Raw genomic sequence first — 23,440 nt, 5'->3', positions numbered from 1 at the left:
ATTCTTTTTTTCTTGGTCAAACTTAGGTCGAAGTTTCACAAGAAATGAATTTCCACCTGGCCTACACAAAATGGAACCCAGCCAACCAATAACAGCATAAACAGATCCTACCCGCCCTGATTAAAAGATACAGAAAATCTGAGATCCTATCTGTAAATAATTTGTGACACATTCTCCCTTTCGATTGACTATCGTGGTCACATATACAAAATCCGATCAAAGTCAGGCGCTTTTGTATCTTTTTCCAATCCAATTCACTTGGGAACCATGACACCACTCAGAAAACCACTTCCCCACCTCCTCTTCAAACCCAATTTCAAATCTTCATCACTCCAAGCACTTGTTTCATACTCAACAAAATCTGAAACAAGCAGTACCCAGATATCAAATTCACCAAAACAAGCGAACCCCATATTCAAAATGGCACCTTTTGATCCTATTTCACCAGCATTCCTTCAAACCGGGTCAGTGTTGTCATATGCTGGTTCTAAATCCTGTTTAAACAATGATGCTCATGTTATCGATACCCACTCGCCTAAATCTCCAAAGCAAGAAAAATCAGTTTCTAGAGCCACCAAATATGGTCCAATTTTATACAGACTAATACCAAACAGGCCATTGTCAACTGCGAATTCTGACCCGTCACGTTCCAAACCATTGGATTCTGCGGAGCCAGCTGAACCGCTTTCTTCAGAGTCAATCCCAGCTGTTTCCACCGCAACTTCACCATATTATAGTTCACAGCCAATTGATGCAGGCTCTTCAATCCGAAAACCGATCAGTTTATGGCCCGGAATGTACCATTCACCTGTAACAAATGCTCTCTGGGAAGCAAGATCAAAAATGTATGAGAAACTCGGGGACACGCCAATTGACGCTCCTTCACAGAGTGAATTGGTGGCGAGAACTCCGGCGCAGAGCCGGACTAGTATTCTCTACAAGTTTTCATCTGATTATAAACTCAGAGAGCAGTACAGGAACCCTTGGAATGAGATTAGGATGGGGAAGTTGGTTGAGGACCTCGATGCTCTTGCTGGAACCATTGCATACAAGGTATTAACTTGAGGCATCTAATATAAGTTCTGTTTCGTGTTTTTACATAACTGCAATTGAGTATGTATTTGTTTGAATTTTGTTGTTTGGAATTTGGATTGGTAGAAAAAGCTGCTAACAAAGTTTTTTTTCCCTAACTGGGTTCTAACTTCTAATTAGCATTCTGCATAAAGGGATTTCCTTGAATTAGAGGTTGGTTTGGGATTCCATAACCTTTTGAGTGTTGTCTGTTGCCACTTCATTGAAAATCGTAGTTTTTTAACTTCACTCATTCACCTGCTGACTAGCACTGCTGCAATGAAGATGGCGCAACGAGGCCTCTACTATTGGTGACTGCTTCTGTTGACAAGATGGTTCTGAAAAAACCTATCCGTGTTGACACTGATTTGAATCTCGGTGGTGCTGTTGCATGGGTTGGGAAATCATCCATGGAGATTCAACTGGAAGTCACTCAATCCATGCATGGTACTGAAGAATATATAACAAATATTTTAGTTTCTTGTTGCTAAATATCTCTGATTCTCATAAGATCTAAGGATCATGATTTTAGTTTTAATTTGTTGTTGTGCCGAGTGCTGACTATGAAAACTTGACTTGTAGGAACCCCACACCCATCAGAGTCCATTGCTCTTATAGCAAACTTCACATTTGTGGCCCGTGATTCTGAGACTGGAAAATCTGCTCCGGTTAACCGAATCTCACCTGAGACTGAAAAGGAAAAATTGCTTTGGGAAGAGGCAGATAAGAGGAACAAAATGAGGAAAAAGAAGAGAGGAGCACATAAAACAGATATTGAAAACCAAGACGCAAACAGATTCAATGCCTTGTTAGCCGAAGGTCGAGTTTTCTGCGACATGCCAGCACTGGCAGACCGAGATAGCATTCTTATTAGGGATACGTGCCTGGAGAACTCCTTTATTTGCCAGCCACAGCAAAGGAACATCCATGGTCGGATCTTTGGAGGATTTTTAATGCGAAGAGCATTTGAACTGGCCTTCTCAACAACGTATGCATTTGCTGGTGTAGCACCACACTTTCTAGAAGTTGATCATGTTGATTTTGTTAGACCTGTAAGTATCTGAGCCTTTTGCCTATAAAAATCTTTTGAACTGGCTACTATGAACGATTTTCAGTTCTCTTTGTGTGTGTAGGGGCATGGCATGCTGCATAAGTATTATTGAAGCATAAGACGGACTATAAATGCGTACATACACATACTTGTTTAAGATTGAAAACTATCACATCTTATTGATTGTACTATGAGCAAACATGAGCACTAGTTGGTCTGCACTCTTTGTTATTTTCTCTTTGTATGTGATCATGGCTTGACAAGAGAATGTCATTTACAAAATAGCATCTTGGACTAAAACGGAACTGATAGACCACTCATTTCGAAGTGTCAGTTGTTAGGCAAGAGAGTTATTACGAGATAAATAGCACCTTCGATGGCTACCCTCCATTATATTGCATCTTTTGTCCTCAAAGATTGTTTGAGCATGCAAGTGAACTGAAATAAAGGTGTGAGCGCCTAGTAACTTTTGGCAGCTCCGAATTTATGCTATAATTCCCTAAGAGGTTAAATACGGTATATTTTTTCTAGGTTTGCTTGAAAAAGAAAGAGTTTATGCAACTCCATTCAAGTACAGAACTCAGTCTTTGAACAGAAAAGTTGCCACTTCCCCAACGTGCATTATCAGGCAGAAATGAATACAAAATTTCATCAAATGTTGGTACATGTTGGGGGGATTAATGAACCACAAATTTATTTTGCTGATGCAGGTGGATGTAGGAAACTTCCTACGTTTGAAGTCTTGTGTTCTCTATACAGAACTTGAGAACCCAGCTGAACCTCTGATAAACGTGGAAGTCGTTGCTCATGTGACACAGCCTGAGCTTAGGTCCAGTGAGGTGAGCACGTGACTTAACAAAAACATGCTGAAGGTAGCTTTTGCACAAGGCCTGTGAAATGAATCTATTCATTGTCACCGAAATACCTTAGCAAACCAGCAAACCCAGGAAGATAATATAATCAAGAAGGTTATAGAAAAACGAGTGTAAAGGAATGAGTGGGTTTAGTTTTGAGAAAATCTCTGTCAAATATGATCTTCAAATGAAATCCTTATTTCTGCTCTACAAATGCTTGGGGTTCTGGGGAATATGTAGATGGTTTCATATCTGATATATAATATATATATTTGAACAGGTATCAAACAAATTCTATTTCACATTCTCTGCCCCTCCTGAAGCCATGAAAGATGGGATCCGGATTCGGAATGTTGTTCCTGCTACAGTAGAGGAAGCACGCCGGGTGATTGAACGTATGGATGCTGAAGAGAAATCCCAGTTTGTTGCATCGTGAACGTGCAAGGAGGCAAGGCAAGCATCAGTGAAAATCAAACAGCTCTAGACTGTAATCAAGTAATGTCTTTTTTTTCTTTTTGGGGGGGTTCAAAAGCAATGTCATTCTTGTGTATACTTGGGGAGGGCAACAAATTGTTTGGCAAATTTTTTATATTTTGAAAACCTTGTAGCTCCATCCAGTTTTATTTATTTCTATAAATAGAGCCTCCGAATAAATAAATAAATGGGCTATCACATCAAGTGATGTAATAATTATTGCTAAACAGGGTTTGAGTTACGGGCCTCCATATCTACTGCTACGCTGTTGAATGCTTTCTTTCTGCAAGGCATCCCCTTAGAGCAAGTCCAGCGAGGGAGCCCAGCCCGAGGCGAGGGCAGAAAAAAAAAATTTTTCGTTCCACCGCGCAGCCCAGGCCCGGGGGTGGTGTGGGACCCATCAACTCGGGCCAGCTCGAGGTCCAACTCGCGTTTGCTGACGTCAGCCCTCGCTTCAGCTGGCGCGTGTCAAATTTTTTTATCTTTGGCGCTTACATTGCACGCGCCAACGTTAAAAAAATTTGAACCAGCGCGCGCTGACGTCAACGCGACGCCAGCTCCAACGGTACACTGCCACGTGTCGCCTCCCCAGCCTTCCGATCTGCTTCTCCAAATTAATCCTACGGCTGAGGCTTTTTTGGGCAATAAAAATATGAAAAAAAATCGTAAATTTTTTTTAAAAATTCTGATATTTTTTTTCTACAAATACCTATCAATACCCTTCACTTTCAACACCAATACTCTTACATTTCATTATACTTGTACTATTATTCACTCTTTTTACTCAACATTTTCCTCTTTTTCATCTAGCATTTTGATTTCATATTTTTATGGCTTCTTCTATCGAAACCGGAGGGGCTTGGAGCACAATGGAAGATGTTTCCTTGTGTGAGGCTTGGCTCCAAATTTGTCATTGTCCCGTGTCCGGCAATGAGATGAAATTTTTTCATATGTGGAAAAAAATTCATGCCGAATTTTGTGAAAAAATTCCGGGGTCTACTCGTACGGAGATGACATTATCCAGTAGGTGGAAAATTCTCAATAAAGAGTTGGGAAAATGGAGAAATGCCCTAGCAAAAGCGATGGACAACTATAGAAGTGGGGAAAATCGTACTAACGAGGTAAGTATTTTATAATTTTTGTTTTATTAAGTTTAATCTCCTAATATATATATTTTGTTAATATTGCTTGCATTTTCAATATTTTGTTAATATTGCTTGCATTTTCAATATGTTGTTAATATTTCTTGCATATCCAATATATTTTAAATATTTATTGCATTTCCATTTTTTTGTTAAATAGATGATTCAAGCACAAATGTGGTTCGGTGCAACCGGGGGTGGCAAAAAAAGTTTCACCCATCATGAATGTTGGGAGGTGGTGAAATATTGCAAACGCTTCATAATTATTCCGACGGGTCCGGAGGTTGTGTTAAACGAGACGCCACTCCGTGATTCAATGACATCGGATTCACCTCTCGATTCTCCTATGAGTCAAGACTCACCCATCGAAAAGGAGCCGAGGCCCATTGGCCGAAAGGCCGCGAAGGCAAAGAAAGCGGGTAATTCAAGCAATCAAAATTCACAATTTTTGGAGGAAATTGCAAAGCAAAACGGCATAAGAATAGAAATGGAGCAAAAACGCCAAGATCATGAGTTGGCCCTTCAAGCTGAGTATGCACGAGAAAGGGAGTATTTGCGCAAAAAAGAAATGGCCAAGACAGATCGGGAAATTTGAATTTTGAAATTCATCCGAAATTTGAACCCAAATTTATCTGAAATTTGAACCCAAATTTATCTGAAATTTGAATTTTGAAATTCATTCGAAATTTGAACCCAAAAATTTATCTGAAATTTGAACTTTGAAATTCATCCGAAATTTGAATCCAAAAATCTTATCCGAAAATTTTATCTGATTATGAATAGTCTTGACACGTAGGAACCCGAAAATCTTATCTGAAAATATTACCCAAATTAATTATTTTCATTAAAAAATAGGAGGAAAAAACAAAAAAAAATGAATAGTAATTGCCCTTAGCCAGGGCAACGGGTGGAAACACAAATTACTATTTGCAAGGGCAACCACTATTCACGTGAATAGTGGTTGCCCTAGCTCCACCATTGCCGTGGCTAAGGGCAAATGAGTGGAGTTGCTCTTAGTTAGAGCATTCATTCATTTATTACATCACTCAACCCACTTAAGAGCATCGGCATCGATCCGTTGTAGGAGAGGAAGCAGCTACCTAATTAATAGGCTTCGATGGTATGAATTTTCCATTGACAATCGCTTTATCCCTGTCCTGTGCCTTGCCTGGCTGCATGATATATACTGTGGGAAGGGAAAGTGGGTCTTTCTAATATTTCAAGTAAAAAGTGAGAGAGAGAGAGAGAGAGAGAGAGAGAGAGAGAGTTGGGAATAATTACTGAACCACAAGCTTTAAATACAACTAACAAATTTACATTAGATCAAAACAAAATATAATTGTGCCACTACAACTTTATTATCTTCTGATTCTGATGATCTAATTCCCCTCTATATATATATTACACAAGATAAACAATTCCAAAATCTTGTGTGTGTATAAATATGTAAGTAGAGGAAGGGTGCTCAGCTCAACCCAAAAAGACGAGATCAACTTGTAAGATTCAGCTAAAAAGCTCCAGCCCCAGATGCATGCTCATCCTTTCCCATCAACACAGCATAAAATCAAACACTAAGATGGCGAGGTTTCTTCATCTGAGGAACCATAATGCTGCTGCTGCTTTGCACTGAATCCAGGAAAAACTGGCGGATGGGTTGGATTGGCAGGCATTGGAAATTGACGGGCTGACCCAACTATAGTTCTTTCATTAACTTTGCCGACTACCTTGCATGCCTGATCTAGAACAGAAAGAAAATCTCTCACCACCATGAAAATTCGGAACGGATGAGCTTCTTCCTTCACTGAGTTCCCATGGAAATATTCTGTTAATTCCTTTACCAAAGAGAATGCGAGTTTCTCTTGAGCTTGAATCCTTACAATCTCTTCCTCTGCCTTCTTTAAGAACCCACTCATGGACTCACAGAACTTGTGGCTACTAACCTTCAATGCACTTTCTTCAATTAATTTTATAACTTGTACTATTTTTTTAACTCCTCCAGCAATTTTTGCAACTTCTTTGCTCAGTACTTCTGAATCCATAGCGGCAGCCTTCTTTACACTGGTGAGCTCCCCACTCAATCCTGAAACAACTTGCAGGCCACACTTCCTAAATTCAACATCATCTCGAAAAGAAGATGAAGATTGTTGAATTTCCTCAGCTGTTTGATTCTGATTCATGCCAGAGAGACGAAAACCTTCAGCTCTGGTTATTTCCTGCACAACAAAATGCAGTAGAGTGGTTTTTCCATCAGCTCCCTTTATATCTACAAGCTTGAGAAGTGTGTCAAGCTTGAAGGCATGGGCATCGCCACGGTTGGTGCCAACATTCATGCGATTCCCAGTTTTGAGCACCGCTTCAAGAAGCTTCAGGAACATTCTGCTGTTCCTCAATTCTTCACAAGCAGCCTGTAGAAAGGAAGTTATGTCAGCAGTGGATATGAATTGCCAACAAAATCAGGCCAAGTTGAGAAGCATAGGTGGATGTGAATTGCCAGGAAAACTACATCGCTTTCCTTCAGTCAGTAGGAAATTGACATTACTTGAGGCGACAGTAAGAGAGTTCAGTTCAGTACAATGGATTATAATTAAAACAACAATTAATGTCACCACATAATGCATAAAAACTCATATTTCCATTACATATAATTTAATTGAAGTAGAAAGCTCACAAATAACCATCACCAAGTTCTTAAAGCCAGGGTAATCAGATAGATACCAAGAACAAGAAGACATTGACAAAGATTTTAATATCCAGAACAACAGTAACAAGCAGCAGAAATTTTTTCAAAACATAGGAGCTTTACACAAGAAAATTTAAACTAAAGGAAAAAGTATCGAGATATATTCCTCTTTTTTCACTGTTCAACTTTTTGACTTGTATAAAAGCTCATGAGACATAAACTCAAAAGTCTCTCTGACCATCATCAAAAGTGACACGAAGGTTTGAAATTTAAAAGACAGATGTTTATTAGCTCCGATGAGATATTTGAGGAATCGGAACAAAATAGAAATTAAATGATAGGTTCCCTTATTATGAATGCACATAAAAAAACAAATATATAAAAGAAAACACAAAAGATTTACCTCCAGAGTCTCAAAAGACCTTTTAAGATAATCTACTTCTGAATCAAAACTGGCAATGTAGAGCATTGCATCCACCCTCTTAAATGCGAAAGGTATATCAAGCACTGCTTTCAGAAATTTCTCAGCTGGTCCAAGCTTAAATGGTGATTCATCTTTGAACTCTCTGAGTTTGCGTTCCTCCTCTTTGGTTGGAGCCATCTTTAACAGACTTTCAAGAAGTTCTGTCCCAAGTGCATCTGAGTTTCCTGCTTGCAAATTTAGGAAAGTTTACATAAATGCAAAGACATTTGATGAAATTGGACAACTTGCAATCCAGAAGCAATTAGATTTAGAAAGGCAGGCATTGAATATTATTCGCATCGTGCAGCAAAAAGATTTGTAGAAACTTCAAATTAACCTTCCACAAGGGCTTCGCAGACTTCATCAATGGTGACATTAAGCGCCCTTAACAAAATTGCAATATTCTGGGACTTCTTTGGATCAAGCACTCGGTTCTCCTGGTTCAAAGAGGGCAGAATCTGTCGCCGAACATTATCATTTGGTGCCAAACTCGAATTATTTACCATAAACAGCGTCTCAATCATTTCTTCATTCAACCTGCAACCCAAAACAAGATTCTACAAACTTAAATAACCAAAAAAATACCCACACAATTCACTAATAAAAGGCAAGCTCAACGAAACATCCACTCTAGAACAAAAGGTTAAAGATCACACTTTTAACACCCAAAAAAGAAAAAAAGAAAAAAAGAAAAAAGAAAAGCGAAGAGTTTGGTTATTGTCTTACTGAAAAGAGCTTGATTTCAACTGATCCCACACCATGGCGCGGTCTGAGCTGGCCCTAACTTTATCCCAATGTAAAGGTTTCAGTTTGGGCTTGGGAGTCTCCTCGTTCTTTTCTACAATCGCATTGCTCTGTGATCCTTCACCACCCAAAACCGGTCCCGAATTCTGAAACACACGAGGCCTGGAAGGCATGACAAGGGCCGGTGGCCCTGAGTTCGGCATCGGACCGGCCGGAACTTCCCAAAACCTCGGCGGTGGTAGAGGCGGAGGCGGCGGTGGCAATCTTTTCGGAACTAAACTCTTATTTTTCACCTGAGGCTGATCCTTCAGCCCCAAGAAGTCCGAACTTTTTGAAGGTGAGTTCTGGCTATTCGCTGAAACTGAACCCAAACCTCTCTCCGATGATGAAGACGACGAAGACAATGATGGGGACAATGACATCGGTACCGGAGGAGGCCGAGACGGAGCGGCGAAATTGATTATCGAGTCCGGCGACTTTGATTTCAAGCTTCTGGGACTCAAATTCAACGTCGGTGAGACCGTATTAGACCCAGAACTTGCTGGAGAAGCAGATTTCGAACATGGGTACGATGCTGTTCTTGAATTGAAGCTTCTGCTTCCAAAGTTTTCGACTTCTACGGCCTTAAACACTCTGTCCGAGGTTTTTGCTAACCCGTTACCATTTTTGGGACTCGCGGAAGACCCTCTTGGAGAAAAGAACTCCTCTTCGTCGTCGTCGTCAGAACCCAATTGGGAATTCTTAAAGCTCCGTCTGAAATTGTGCTTGGGAAGTGGTGGAAGCGGCTTCAGCTCCGGTGATCCAAGTTTCTGATACGGTGGCGAACCGGACACGCTCGACACCCCGAACGTCAAGCCCGCATTGCTCGTGTTCGGGGCGTTTTCTTCGTCAGTTCCTCGGGCATTGACTAAGGTTCCGAGGTAGAGGAATTCGGTGCTGGTATTAGGCGTACTACGTTGCTTGTGAACTGCGTCGGAGGTGGCGGTGTTTGGCGGGAACAGGCGGAGGCTGTCGGTTCTGGAAGCCTTATCGTCAGATATGGTGGGGTCAAGCTTCCGGCGTCGACGATAGTACAGCAACGCGGAGGCGGAGGCGATGATGATGAAAGCAGTGAGAGAAACAGAGACGGCGATGGCGATGACGTGGCGGTGGGAGGATGAGGAGGAGGAGGTTTCGGGAAAGAGTAGAGAAGAAATGTTGGCTGGGAAGGAGGTGAGGGCAGTTGGGGACGGAGGGGAGGGTGGCGGGGAGCGAGAGGAGGACGAGGGAAAGAAAGGTTTTTGAGGCGGGGTTGAAGAGGAGGAAGAGAAGGGTAGTTTGGGAATTTGGGTGGGTTGGGATTGGGGAGAGGAGGATGGTGGTTGTGTTGGAGGTAAGGAATCTAACGGGACAAAGGGTTGGTGGAGAAGGTGGCGGGGGTGGTGGTAACAAGTGGAGGTGGTGAAGGATACGATGAACAAGAGGATCAGAAGAGTGAGGGCCGGCATTGTGGTTGTCTGAGTTGAAAGCGTCTTTTTTGTTGTTCTTTGGGTTTTTCCTTTTATACTTCGGATTGGCAAGTAGAGTGGAAGAGAAAGGTGTGTTTGCTGAAAAATGAAAATGGAGAGTTAGAGATGGTTTGTTGAAGAGAGATTGCAGACCAACTCAGTAAGTGTGGGGTTTAAGGAAGAGAATGTTCTTGTTGGTCACACAGAGAGAGAGAGAGAGAGAGAGAGAGAGAGAGAAGGAGAAGGAGAGGAGAAGGGTCTACATGGCGGTGGTGGTGGTGGGTGTGACTGTTATGAGGGAGGGAGAAGGGAACAGTAGGAGCAAAGAGAATGGTAGTTGTTGTTGATACTTGAGATTTGAGATCTCACAAGTAGTGACGAGCAAAATCCCATTTACAACAAGTGACCTACTAAACTTTTTCTCCACCTGTGGGGATGGGGGAAAGAGAGAACATTTGATTTGAGTGAACTGAAAAAATACACAGTACACAGTGAAAGTAAAGTGATGATAATTATGAGCCTGTAAACTCTGGGAGTGGAAAGTAAAGATGATATCTTGAAGAAGATTTTCTTAATAGCAGGGAAGAGCGGGAGAGAGAGTAGAGAAGAGAGAAGAGGTTAAAATCTCTGACAGATAGGAGAAAAACATTGCCGATGAGTATTATTGGGATTTGCACTTTTCTTTTGCTCTGTCCTTGTGCGTAGGATTCTTACTCTACAATTATCACCCACACTGGCGCGCAGCGGTGCTGCTGCTAATGGTGAGGATTAGCTGTTTACACATTGGAGATGTGAGTGAGTGTAGATAGATAGATAGATGGATAGATAGGTGAGAAAGTTAAAAGAATGAATCAAAAGGAAAGAGAAAAATAAGAAACTCTTTTTTTCACAGTTTACACAATTTGGTAGAATTTTGAATAAGTGGTAAAAAAATCTCCTCCTCGCTGGTGAGTGATAAACGGGGAAAGAAGGGAAAGCGTTTTTATGGGGACTGACTGAGAGAGGACCTACACGCTCTTTTTGGTGCGAAGGGGACATTTCATTTTTGTATCTATTCTACACTATTGGGTGCCTATCACCTCACCTGGTCACTGCTGCCTGCTTGGTGTCTTCAACTTATTGGAAAAAAACTTTTTTGTAACGGATGATACCCCGATTGGTATCACCGGATGAATAACATAATAATATTTAAAAAAATTATTTTATATGTCATTTTGTTATTGATTAGAAATAGAAAAAGATATTAATTATGTCTCATGAGAGTTTTTCTCCTTGTATTGCAGTAAAAGAAGTACTCAGGTCTGTACGCGCATACATTTACAAAGCCCTGCTGCCATGCCAATGCTAAAGCTAAAGCATAAAAGGAGTGAATTATTTTTTTTTGGCGTTACAAAGGCCTTTTCTTCTACATGTTTGACCCTTAAAAAAATCATTTTAAACGGATTTGAAATGATTCTTACATAACAATGGGAATCTAATGATGACCAACTTTTTTTTATTTTCAAATATCTGTCTTTGAATCTTTGATCATAGCTTAATCAGGATATTTTTTTTTGTTTTTTTAAAACACATGCCCTTTATCAAGAGAAATTAAATTAAAAAACAAGGGGTGGGGTCGTATTTTCCTATAAACCCTAAAATGATTTTTTAAAAGCTTTTGGTATGGAATATGGACTACTTGTTGGAACGATCGGGTGGAAGTTTTCCTAGCCATCTATACCATTAATTTGCCGGGTTGCCAACTTGCCATAATACTTGAAAACTACATCGATAAGAAACTAGTTGCCAGACAGCTTAAATACTCCTATCAATTAACCATGATGACATTTATCCTATGAGACGAGTCATCATTATTCACTCACATTTGAAAAAGGCACAAGTGTTGTTTCCTTCAAGAATCTTAATTAAGTTGAAGTTCCGTCATTTGGTGTGTTTTTTTATGTAATTAAGTGTCATCTCATGTCACGAAATTTATTTATTTATTAATTAAAGTTATTAAGGGAGGATGAATTTTCTTACACACTCTATTAATGTGTGATAATATGACTCGAATTTAAAACCACTAATTTACATTTTTTTTAAAAAAAAAATTTCCTGAACTACACTATATTGGCACGATTCATTGTAGTGTTGAGATTGAGAAGTAGTGGAATGAATTGGCTACAAACTGTTGGAGCATGCAAAAAGCATGGGGAATGTTTAAGATGCCATGACACATTATTAATTAATTAAGGCATGCATGCCTACCTTATTTAATTCAAGTAGGATTGGCTTAGTGGGCTCGAAATTGAGTACAAGGAAGTGAAGTGAGTTGAGACGAAGAGCTGTTTGAAAATAGTTTTTCCTATACGTAGTATTGTTAATTAAGCAGAGCTTATTTATATATGTTCCATATTTCTTGTCATCACGTCCACCACCATCTGATTAAACTATGCATGTCTTCAATGATTGAATAAAAAATAAAGGGCATGCATGACATTGAATTCCACTAAAAGCAAATAAAATAACACAAAAATCCTAATCAAGTTTGTTTATTCTATAGCGCTAGCTACCGGCTTAATTTTGAAAAAACATGATAGAAAATGACTCCCTCGTCCCTCCAACCACCACTCCGCCAGCATATATGTTAAGGGTAAATTGGACCTTTATCCTTGTGACTCAATAGGGAAGTGAGTGACCCCATGTTCATGTGGTATTGACTGAGACATCCCTATGATTTGTGTAATCTGGCCTATAGTATAAGTATTAATTCTTGATTCTTGATTCTTGTTACGTATAAAGTCGTTTTCCATGCGGCTTCAAATACCACAAACAAAGCTAGCTAGTAGCTAGGAAAGGGTTTGTGTATATTTATATCAAGGACCCATTTACGTACGTTAAGGCCAAAACAAAACACACACAAGATTACAGAAATATAAGTCAAACAAAGAAAGAAAATTACAAATAAACAGTCAAGTTCTTGAGGTACTTGATTGATGAGGAGGAAGTTGTGGCACTCAGGCCAGCCACTACATACATGATACATCGTCGTCATCACGTCCCACAGAAAAAGAAAGGCCGGAAACGACACCGTAAGGACGTCGGCGAAAATCGGTGGGACAAAAGTGAAAACAGTAGGCCGTACGTACAGATGTAGAAGAAAGGAGGAGGTGAGATATACATACAGTAATAGTAGTGACTGAGTGGGCTATGGGCATGCATGCACAGTGCAAACCCGTGTGGTGGCGTGGTTCACGCATTGACAATTTGGCCTATAATTAATATATATAAAACAAAGCAAAGGGCCTGAGCGAGAGAACCCGGAACGCGTCGGTTTTAGGGGCTCGTGCCCAATCTCTCTCTCTCTCTCTCTCTCTCTGAATCGTAGCCCGCAGTCTGAGTCTGAGTCTGCCATATATATATATATATATATATATATATATATATGTACTACCACAGTCCACAGCACAGCACACACAAAATGATAAAAGGGGATGGGAGAGAAGAATATTTCTCTTTGTCCAGCTGCTGTAAATCTTAATAAGTTGCTGTACGTGATTAAAGAAAAACTTTGTATGCCTAACTTTTTACCATATCAAAAATACTAGCACCCTTGGATATTTCTCGATTACATTGTCTTTTTTCTTATTGTCGTGTAGTAGTAGCTTTAGCTGATTTTTTTTTTTTTTAATAAATTGGAGCTCATACATTCCTTCCAATTGCATTATAACATATTTGTGATAAAAAGATTTAACATGTCTTTGATTTACATGAAAAATAAGGATGCAAGCAGTATACTTAGTAATTCTGGTACACGATGAGTGGGTAAACAATTTATATATATTATCACGGAAGAAGAAAACCCTTTTTCTCTCTCGATCTTTGTAAAGAAAGAGATTTTGGTTGTAACTTGTAGAAATAATAATAATCGTATATTATTGTACACAGACAGAGAATAATATTATGCCTGCCTAAATAATAATATTACTCATTTGGGTTCAGACTTGAGAATTTGGAAAAGAAAACAAGTATATTGTTTTGTTTTGTCCAATGTGAAGAGTAACTGCGTAGTGTTCAAGGGGAGGGGGCACTAGTAATAATCTGAGTGCTGCTCACAGATTAGATTCTAATAATTCTTCTACTTTTTATAGCTTGAAAGAAAGAAGCTGTGTTACTAATATTGTACCTAGTGTTGCTTTCTTCTCTCAAGCAAGGCGTACAGTACTGTACAGATGTGGTCGGTTTCGTATAATTCATTGACGTAATCATCCACGTAAATTATATATTAATATACTGCAGCAATTACTTATCAATTTACTTTCATTACATCAATATAAGCGATAACATAAATTACATCAGAAGGTATTTTCTTACACATACTATTAAAATATCATCAAAAAATATATTTTTTCAAAGGTCTAGACCTTGTTTGCCTTCATTAGATTAGATTAGATTAGATTAGATTATGTAGTGTTGTTGTCGGTGGTAGCTTTTGATTGTTTGTCTTCCTTCCTTCAAATATCAAAGTGCAAAGTTCAAAGTTCACAGTATTGGTTGATTGGCAGTGGCCCACTCATGTCATGTATGTACAAAACAAAGTGCTGCCTTAGAGCAACTCCACCAGTTGCCCCTTGCCATGGCAAGATTAGCCCTAGGGCAGCCACTATTCACGTGAATAGTGGCTGCCCTAGTCCCCTCCAGAAAAATGTGTTTCCAGCAGTTAGGGGCTTGCCATGGCAATTACTATTCATTTTTTTGTTTTTTTCACAATTTTGTTTACTTAAATAATTAATTTGGATAATATTTTCGGATAAGATTTTTGGGTTCCTACGTGTCAATACTATTCATATCGGATAAGATTTTCGTTTCAAATTTCAGATAAATTTCAAATTTCAGATACATTTCAAAATTCAAATTTCAGATAAATTCAAAATGTCAAATTTCAGATACATTTCGGAATTCAAATTTCAGATAAATTTGAAATTTGAAATTTGAAATTTCATTTGAATTTCAAATTTCAGATAAGATTTTCACCCTCTAAGATTGCGCCACGTGTCATATCTATATGTGTACATTTTTCTATAAAATCAGAGGTTCAGCTCATACCTCCCACACCAATTCTTCTCTACATTTCCATTTCTCAAATTTTAGATTTCATTCTCCATTCTCAATGGCAGACATGGAAGAGATTTTGGAGAGGCAAGAGAGAGAAACTAGAGAGAGAATGCGTAGACGAGCTGTAAGCAAAAGGGCGCAGAGAGAACTAGATGAGCAACTTGGCATAGCAGTTGCTTTGCTGGAGGATGAAAAGCAGGCTCGCCGTGGTTCACGAGAAGGCCGTCGCCCAAATGTGGACAAACATAGACATTCCCGGGGTAAGAATCTTATGGAAGATTATTTTATCCCACAATCTCTGTACTCTGATGTTGATTTTCGAAGGAGATATAGAATGCAACCTCATTTGTTCCAAAAAAATCATGCATGATATTTGCAATTATGATGAATATTTTGTTCAAAAGAGAAATTGTGCTTGAAATTTGGGACTTCTTCCAGAGCAGAAGTTCACAGCTGTGATACGAATGTTGACGTATGGGTCATCTGCTGATCAGGTGGATGAGATTGCTCGGATGGGGAAGTCCACTGTTTTGGAGTGCTTGGTGCGATTTTGTGATGCAGTGGAAACTCTGTACACCAAAGACTACCTCCGCAGACCTACGCCAAGGGACCTGCAAAGGCTTCTCCAAAAAGCTGAGTCTCGAGGATTCCCTGGCATGATTGGTAGCATTGACTGCATGCACTGGCAGAGGAAAAATTGTCCAACAGCTTGGCAAGGGGACTACGGAAACAGAAAAGGGCAGAAAAGTATCATCCTGGAAGCAGTTGCTAGTTTTGATACCTGGGTTTGGCACGCCTTCTTCGGAGTAGCCGGATCTCAAAACGATTTGAATGTCCTAGGTCAATCCCCGGTGTTCAATGATGTTTTGAGAGGTGAAGGCCCAAATATCACATATGAAATTAACAATACCATCTACCAGACCGGGGATTATCTTGCTGATGGCATATACCCGAGGTGGACAACATTTGTGAAAACAATTCCACATCCCCGATCCCATAAGCAAAAAATTTTTGCTCGCTATCAAGAGGGGTACAGAAAAGATGTTGAGAGGTGTTTTGGTATCCTCCAAGCTAGGTGGTCTATTATCAGGGGCGCGGCACGTCTATTTGACGAGGAGGTGCTTAGGAGTATAATGATGACTTGTATCATCCTCCACAACATGATTGTGGAAGATGAATATGATTACGATGCTGATGACGTGTATGAACCAAATCCCATGGACACGGCCCTAACACGAATTTATGAAAAACCAGTGGGGCCAAATGGAGAAGCAGTGCAGCATGAACTGTTGGTTAGAGACGGTAGTTTCATGCCCCGTATGATTGATCGCTACACGGAGATGCAATCGTCCTATATTCATGAACACCGTCAAGTTGACTTGATGGAGCATTTATGGGCGGTGAAAGGCAATGAAGGAAATGAAGGTGAATAAAGTGAAGTGAAGAAGTTGTTTTTATTTTATTATGCTTTGGTTGTGGGTTGTTTTATTGTATTATGCTTTGGTTGTGGTTTGTTTTATTTTTTATGCTTTGGTTGTGGTTTGTTTTATTTTTTATACTTTGGTTGTGGTTTGTTTTATTTTTTATGCTTTGGTTGTGGTTTGTTTTATTTTTTATGCTTTGGTTGTGGTTTGTTTTTTATGTATGGAATGTTTTGAATAAAAAGGAATTTTGTTGAATATTTTCTTTATTGACTAAAAGAAAAGCAATACAACTAATAATAAAATAAAATACATGAATTAAACAAAACAAAAAATACAATGAAATCAAAGGTACATGAATTAAACAAAACAAAAAAAATACAATGAAATCAAAGGCAAGTAAACTAAGACATTAAAGGCAAACAAACTATTTTAATGGTTTCCATCATTTAACCAATCGGTGTTGCTAGGTCCATCGTCACGAAACAGTCTTCGTCTCATAACATCCCTTCGTTCTAGCTTCCAAAATTGTTTTGTTTCGGGAGACATATGGCTTGTATCCATGGCCATGGTTTCCCGATTTTTTTTTTTCAATGTTTTGTTCGCGTGCATACTCCCTTTCTTTGCGTGCATACTCCCTTTCTTTTGCATATTCTGCTTGAACTGCCATATCGTGCTCTTGTTGTTTCAAGTCCATTTCAATTCTCATGGCTTGGTGCTTTGAAAGTTCCTCCAAATACTTCTCTGCATTCTTGCCAGAACTACTCCCTCTCTTCGCCTTCGCCGCCTTCCTCCCAATAGGCCTTGGAATATTTTCAATGGGTGAGCCGGTACTCATCGGAGAATCCATAGGTGAATCCGATGCCGGCGTCTCATGAAGTGGAGTCTCGTTCAAGACTACCGTCGGACCGTTTGGAATAATTTGGAATCTCTTACAAGTCTTCACCACCTCCCAACAATGGGTATGGTTGAAACTTTTTTTCCCTTGGCCGGTAGCACCAAACCACATTTGTGCTTGTATAATCTATAAAAAAAAAAAATGGAAATACAAGAGAATTTTTAAAATATTGGCAATACAACATGTACAAAAAAAAACTAATGGAAATTAAAGAAATAATAAAAAAAATGCAACATGTATTAACAAAAAATAGAGACATATTAACAAAATATATAAATTGCAAGAAACATTTAAATAAAAATTAATATGACATAGAAATTAATAGAAGAAAAATGACAAATAATTTACCTCATTGCTAAGATTTTCTCCGCTTCGTTGGTTGTCAATCGCTTTTGCTAAAGCATTTCTCCATTTCCCCAACTCTTTATTAAGAACTTTCCCCCTACTGGATAATGCCATTTCCGTACGTGTAGAACCAATTGCCCTTTCACAAAATGCTTGATGAATTTTTTTCCACATATGAGAAAATTTAATCTCATTGCCCGTTACTGGACAATGACTAACTTCGACCCAAGCCTCACTCAAGCTAACATCTTCTATCATGCTCCATGCCCCTCCATTTTCATTAGAAGAACCCATAATATGCTAGAAAAAAAATTACAACTTCAAAGTGAAAAAATATTGAATAGAAAGTGAAAAAAATTTGAGGAGAAAGTGAATAATAGTAGAAGGAGAAGAAAATATATGAGGATTTGGTGTTAAAAGTGAAGAGTATTGGTTGGTATTTATACACAAAAAATTATGTAATTTTTGTGTATTTTTTAAAAAAAAATTCGATTTTTTTTCAATTTTTTTGGGCAGAAAATTTCGCTGCCGTTGGATTTCAAAAAAAATTCCAATCGGAGCGACCAGATTGCGCCACGTGTCAAGGAGCCGTTGCTGTTACTGTAGCGCGCTGATTTGAAATTTTTTTTAACGTTGGCGCGTGCAATGCACGCGCCAACGGTAAAAAAAATTTCAAAATTCAGGGCTGACGCCATGCTGGCGTCAGCTATTTTGTCCTGGACTTGGTTTTGGACCTCGGGCCATTTCCGCCTTCGGGCCTGCCCGTCTGGTGGCCCCCACGAGTCGCCCGGGCTGCCCTTTTGTTGCTGGACTCGCGATTTTGACCCAAACCCCCCCCAGCCCGAGCTCGTCCAGCACTGCTGGACTTGCTCTAAATAAGTTAATTATATATATGGATGGGTCCAATCCAAAGACAAGCAAAGCAAAAGGATCTCAAACAACAGATCAGCTAGTGAGAGAGATAGCCAGAGCCCAGCACTCAACCTCTATATCTATAGCAAGAGCCCGCCCTGCATAGTTTCCATTTTTTGGGTCAAACAAAGAGCCCAAACTCAAATCTGCAAAATCTGGAAAACCCTTTGAGTTCGAACAATTATATCAAATGAATGATTTAATGATATGATTGCTGTCCTTTAAGAGCATTTCCACTAGAGGCCCCAACTCGGGCAAGAGCCCCCTATGTCCCTAAATGTGTTTTTAGCTTTCAAGTCTTGTCAGGATAAGAGCTGGACTCTACCAACTTGGGCAAGCCCAAAGACAAAACTTGCTTGGACTGCTTCCTGTATAAGTTGATTTAATGCTGATGTCATTGTGACGCTATCAGCCAATTTAAATAACAAAAAATTAGAAGAAAAAAAAGTAAAAAAACAAAATTTTCAATTTTTTTAAAATAATAAATATCTAGCCATATTCTTCACTTCCCATATCAAAAACTGTATACAAATTCATTTCCTCATATCTCATATGAATAGTGGTTGCTATGGCAATGGGTAGGAAACTAATAAAAAAAATTTGTTAGGACATGCACTATTTATGTGAATAATAACAACTTTTGCCTTCCATTGCCTTCTACCGTGACAAATGAGTGGAAATGCTCTAATAAATAAATGCAAACCCAATATCTTTGATTTGAATCATACACTAAAAAAGATATTTTAATGATTAAAAACAAATTTGACGAGGCTAACTAGTTTTTAGTCTAATTCTTAATGCTCCAATCTTATCTTATAATGAATTTAATTTAGTTGATATACTCTTTTAATATAACTTTTGATTTTGAAGAGAAAACTCACGGAAATAAAATGAACGGTTCAGATTAAAGGGTGGTGGTAGATTGGTGTGTATTAATTTCGGGTCAGACGAATCAAGATCCAACACGTCATGTAAAGCTCTCAAGGCCTCACCCAACATTGTTGTTGTTGGCTCTGCCTCGCCTCACACCCTCACCTCTTCTTTCTTTCTTGTATCACATCACATTCATGCGACCCTCACCTCGTCTTTGAAAAACCTTTGCCCAACCCAACCTCTACTTGTTTCTCTTCCTAAATTCTCTCTATCACTGCATGGCTTTTCGACCGTTAATACTCTAGCTACTCATATCTTCTCCTTCGTTCCCCTTCTGGGTTTTCTTCGATTCTCTTGGCCTTTCTCCATTGATTTCTCTTTTTAGGTCTCTTTCAAAATGGGCAAAAATCAAGCTTACAAGGCTATGCAGAGAGCCAGGCTCGGCTCCAGCTCTGCTGGCCCTGATGAGGTCGAAGACGGCATGGTTTGTACCCTTCCATACTACCCTAGCCAATTTCAATTCTACCCTTTCTTCTTTCTTTTCTTTATTTTCATTTCAATTTATCTTAATTGCTCGCGTTTCTTCTTATCAATTAATTGCGTACTATGCAATTCAATTTGTGGTTCTGGTGGCTAGGGTAGATTTCTAGGAAACTTTGTAAGTTGTAAGATTGGAATCTTGGTTCGTAATGGGTATATTGTAATTGTTGACTGTTTACTCAATTTCTGGTTATAGGATCTAATTCTCTAGGATTGGATTGGATGTTGTTCCTTAAAATGAATTCTTTATGTCCGATTTCAAGTGAATGAATTCTTCAATACAATTTGTTCGCATAAATATGTCCAGTGTTGAACAGCACTGTTGACTATGTTGATAGATAAAAATCAAGCTCTTTTAGAGGTAGAGGGTGTGCATAGCATCCTAAGTAGGATTTTGTTGGTTTGTTTCAGTGATTATGATTATTCACAATTGATCTGATGGGAGTAGTCTGACCAATCAAATCAAATCACCTGTCTGAAATTTTGCGGGATAACTCTATCAGAATCATGATAATGATTAATCTATCTTAAGAAACTAAATTTCCCCAGTTAGATGCCACGCCACCCATATGAGTTGTTGTCAGACTGGGCATGTTGCTCATTCCCAACTTTCCACATCACCCATGTATCCATTTTCTTCTATGGGTATATATATATATGCCGAAAGAAATCTATGTTAATTTGAAGTAGGGTACCATTTTAACTTGTAAGATAATTGTTGAATCTTTTTTTCTTCTTGGCAAGTTTTCAACCTAAGACAATCCTACCGTAACCTTACCACTTGAGCATGCTCTAAAATCCAATCTCACATTTGGGGTCAAACAATTGTCAAATAAAAGTGTGGACATTGGCGTTGTTTGACAAGCACGTGATTTGCACATTGTTTAGTACAAGAATTTTACTTGAAAAATATAATGAGTTACAAAATAATTAAACTCAGTAGTTTCTTAGCCAATTTAATATTTGGTGGAGAACTTCATTACTCCGATATGGATTTTAATCATAATAGACTCTGTAGTTTTCTACATATGATGAGATTTACGTATGTTTCGTCTTTCTTTTAGAGAATTGACTTGATGATTCAATAAAATACATGCATCCTGGATATTTTATTTTCCTGTACTTTCACTGATGAGGACTGTCGCAGGTGGATGGTTCATTTCATTCACCAGAGTGGCATGCTGCTCGTTTGGCTAGCCTCAAAACTTCTCATACAATTACCTGGGAGGAGTATAAAAAGAAGCAAAAGGTAATTTTTTTTTATTTTTTTTTTCTGTGTTGCATTTGTCTCTATATATTTCTGCGGATGTCTTACCTTCTTTTATTTTTTGAGAAAGAACCTTCCTGTATAGTTTATATACAGAATTTGTACCTGTTTAAAGAAGAAAAACCCTTTGAATATGGCGTGTTTTAGAATTTTTTTTTTTTTTAAAGGAGAAGAATTTGAAGTATTTTCAGAATTGTTTTTTTTTTTTTTTACATTAAACCATTTATCTAGTTTTCTTATCTACTTGCTCCCTTAGCATCTTTTTTAAGGTATATGCATTTCTAGCCATCTGCACTACATCCAAATTTTCAGTTAATCTTAATGTATTGCTGTACTAGGAAGATGAAATTAGAAAGGGAGAACTGGAAAAAGACACTGATAGAATGATGAGAGAATACAGAGCTCAACTGGATGCTGAACGGGCTCGCAAGCTTGCCAATGGAAGAAACCACTCCAGTAGTAAGTCTGATCGCAAAAAAGGTTGGTGTCGTGGACATGGAAATATAAATACTAACCTCTACCTTGTTTTTACTAGCCTCTTTTCTGAAGGTGAATCCATGTCATTGCAGATAGGAAGGATAAAGATTTAAAGAAACGCAGCAGCAGAAAGAGAAAGGTACCTTTTGCCTGCAATCTGTTGTTGGTGTTGTTGTTGTTGTTGTTGTTGTTGAGTGTGCGTGTGTTTTAATTGTTTGCCCATATTGAACACATGTGCATCAGAGGTAAAAATGCTTGCATGAATTGTCAAATTATGATACTAAGTAATGAAGATATATGTACATCCAGTAAAGATAAGGCCACACCCTTTGTCAAAATTTTCCATACCACTCTTACTACATAGAGGCAACCAGATGTGAAGTTTCTTAAGTTTGTGAACTTATATGCCGTAAAGAATATGAGTTTTAAATGAAGCATATGCACTTCCATTATTTGAAATGTGCTAAAGTATATGTACTTCTTTTGTAGTTCATTAAAAGTGACCTGTCATGCTGATCAATTTTGGGTAGTACTTCCATTATTGAGGGCAATGTTATAAGCTTCATGCACTCTTGTTTTTGCTTTAAAAAGTTATAAAATCTTTTGATTTTAAAGTGTGAGAGAACAAAGTGCAAGTGTGAATGGTAGTTTGAATACCTCAATCAAGAGAATTAAAATCTGAAGTTTCCTCACTTCACTTTGTGCTTTGTAGCATTCAAGAAGGAGATCTTCAGAGTCTAGCTCCTCGAGTTCATCCTCAGATTCTTACAGTAGTGAAGAAGAAGAGAGAGATTCGAAAAGATCCAAGTCCAGGTCTAAGAGAACAAGGAAGGAAAAGAAGCACAGGTCAAGGACCAAACACTCCAGCAGTGATGATGACGAGGCTGATGGTCCTGTGCCACTTTCAAGATTCTTTGGCAGCGTGAAGAGCTAACAACATTACATTAGCTATTGTCGTGTATCTTCCTACAATAGGAGATTAGTTTGAGATGAGTTTGTTCTTTATTGTTTTCTTCTTCCTTATAAGAATCCAGTTGTTTCTCTACACGATATATTTAGTTGCCTTATCATTGATGAGGTTGCTTCCTATGGTAGAGTAGTTTGGTTTATTCATCTCATTCAGTATAATCAGTTGTATGAAAAGAATTTGATGTAACAGGATTATAAAGCCTTATGTGAGAAAAAATGGAGTCATTTTAACTCTCCCAGGGTTTTCCAAAAGGGAGGTTCTGCAACAATTTGATGCTGCCATTGCAATTTCATAACATGGCTCGCTGCCCGTTTTGGTTTTCCTCAAGTGGATGTCTATAAACACAGTGAAAAACTATTTACATTATTCGAAAGGATAATAATGACCAATTGGGGATTTTTTATTTTTAGGCTTAGGGTGTTTCTCTCACAAACACACACTATGCTATGGAGTTTGAACCTAATACTGTTGGTCTGCAAGCAAATGCCCTTTTTTCACTGGACTATACCTCGGTGGCCCCAATTGGGAATTTTTAAGCGAGTAGAAATGGTTAGCCAGTTACCCTCCACGACGCGATCCTAACCAGAGTATTTTGTGAGCCCTACAACTTCTTCATAGTGGCTTGCTCCACTTCACAAAGAACCTCGAAATGATTCTATTTCATTAATATTCCACCT

General features: G+C 38.7%; 3 protein-coding genes across 3 annotated transcripts; 2 read left to right on the top strand and 1 right to left on the bottom strand.

The window, feature by feature from the left end:
* Positions 1–67: 67 nt before the first annotated feature.
* LOC117635881 (acyl-coenzyme A thioesterase 9, mitochondrial-like) lies at positions 68–3,703 on the top strand. The gene is made up of 5 exons (XM_034370257.1): positions 68–1,053; positions 1,341–1,518; positions 1,654–2,123; positions 2,833–2,961; positions 3,257–3,703. The coding sequence occupies exons 1-5, from the start codon at positions 268–270 to the stop codon at positions 3,410–3,412; spliced, it is 1,719 nt and encodes a 572-aa protein (XP_034226148.1). The 5' UTR covers positions 68–267; the 3' UTR covers positions 3,413–3,703.
* A 2,145-nt stretch (positions 3,704–5,848) lies between these two features.
* Positions 5,849–10,716, bottom strand: LOC117634275 (formin-like protein 2). Its single transcript, XM_034368307.1, has 4 exons — positions 8,462–10,716; positions 8,073–8,272; positions 7,676–7,920; positions 5,849–6,997 (listed from the first exon to the last, which is right to left on the bottom strand). Exons 1-4 carry the CDS (start codon positions 9,964–9,966, stop codon positions 6,164–6,166), a joined length of 2,784 nt encoding a protein of 927 aa, XP_034224198.1. The 5' UTR covers positions 9,967–10,716; the 3' UTR covers positions 5,849–6,163.
* An 8,913-nt stretch (positions 10,717–19,629) lies between these two features.
* Positions 19,630–23,031, top strand: LOC117635183 (protein FAM133). Its single transcript, XM_034369535.1, has 5 exons — positions 19,630–19,993; positions 21,197–21,298; positions 21,655–21,796; positions 21,886–21,932; positions 22,506–23,031. Exons 1-5 carry the CDS (start codon positions 19,907–19,909, stop codon positions 22,725–22,727), a joined length of 600 nt encoding a protein of 199 aa, XP_034225426.1. The 5' UTR covers positions 19,630–19,906; the 3' UTR covers positions 22,728–23,031.
* The last annotated feature ends 409 nt before the right edge of the window (positions 23,032–23,440 follow it).

Source organism: Prunus dulcis, chromosome 7 (assembly GCF_902201215.1).
Source record: "Prunus dulcis chromosome 7, ALMONDv2, whole genome shotgun sequence".
NCBI lineage: Eukaryota > Viridiplantae > Streptophyta > Magnoliopsida > Rosales > Rosaceae > Prunus > Prunus dulcis.
This window is presented reverse-complemented; position numbering and strand designations above follow the sequence as displayed.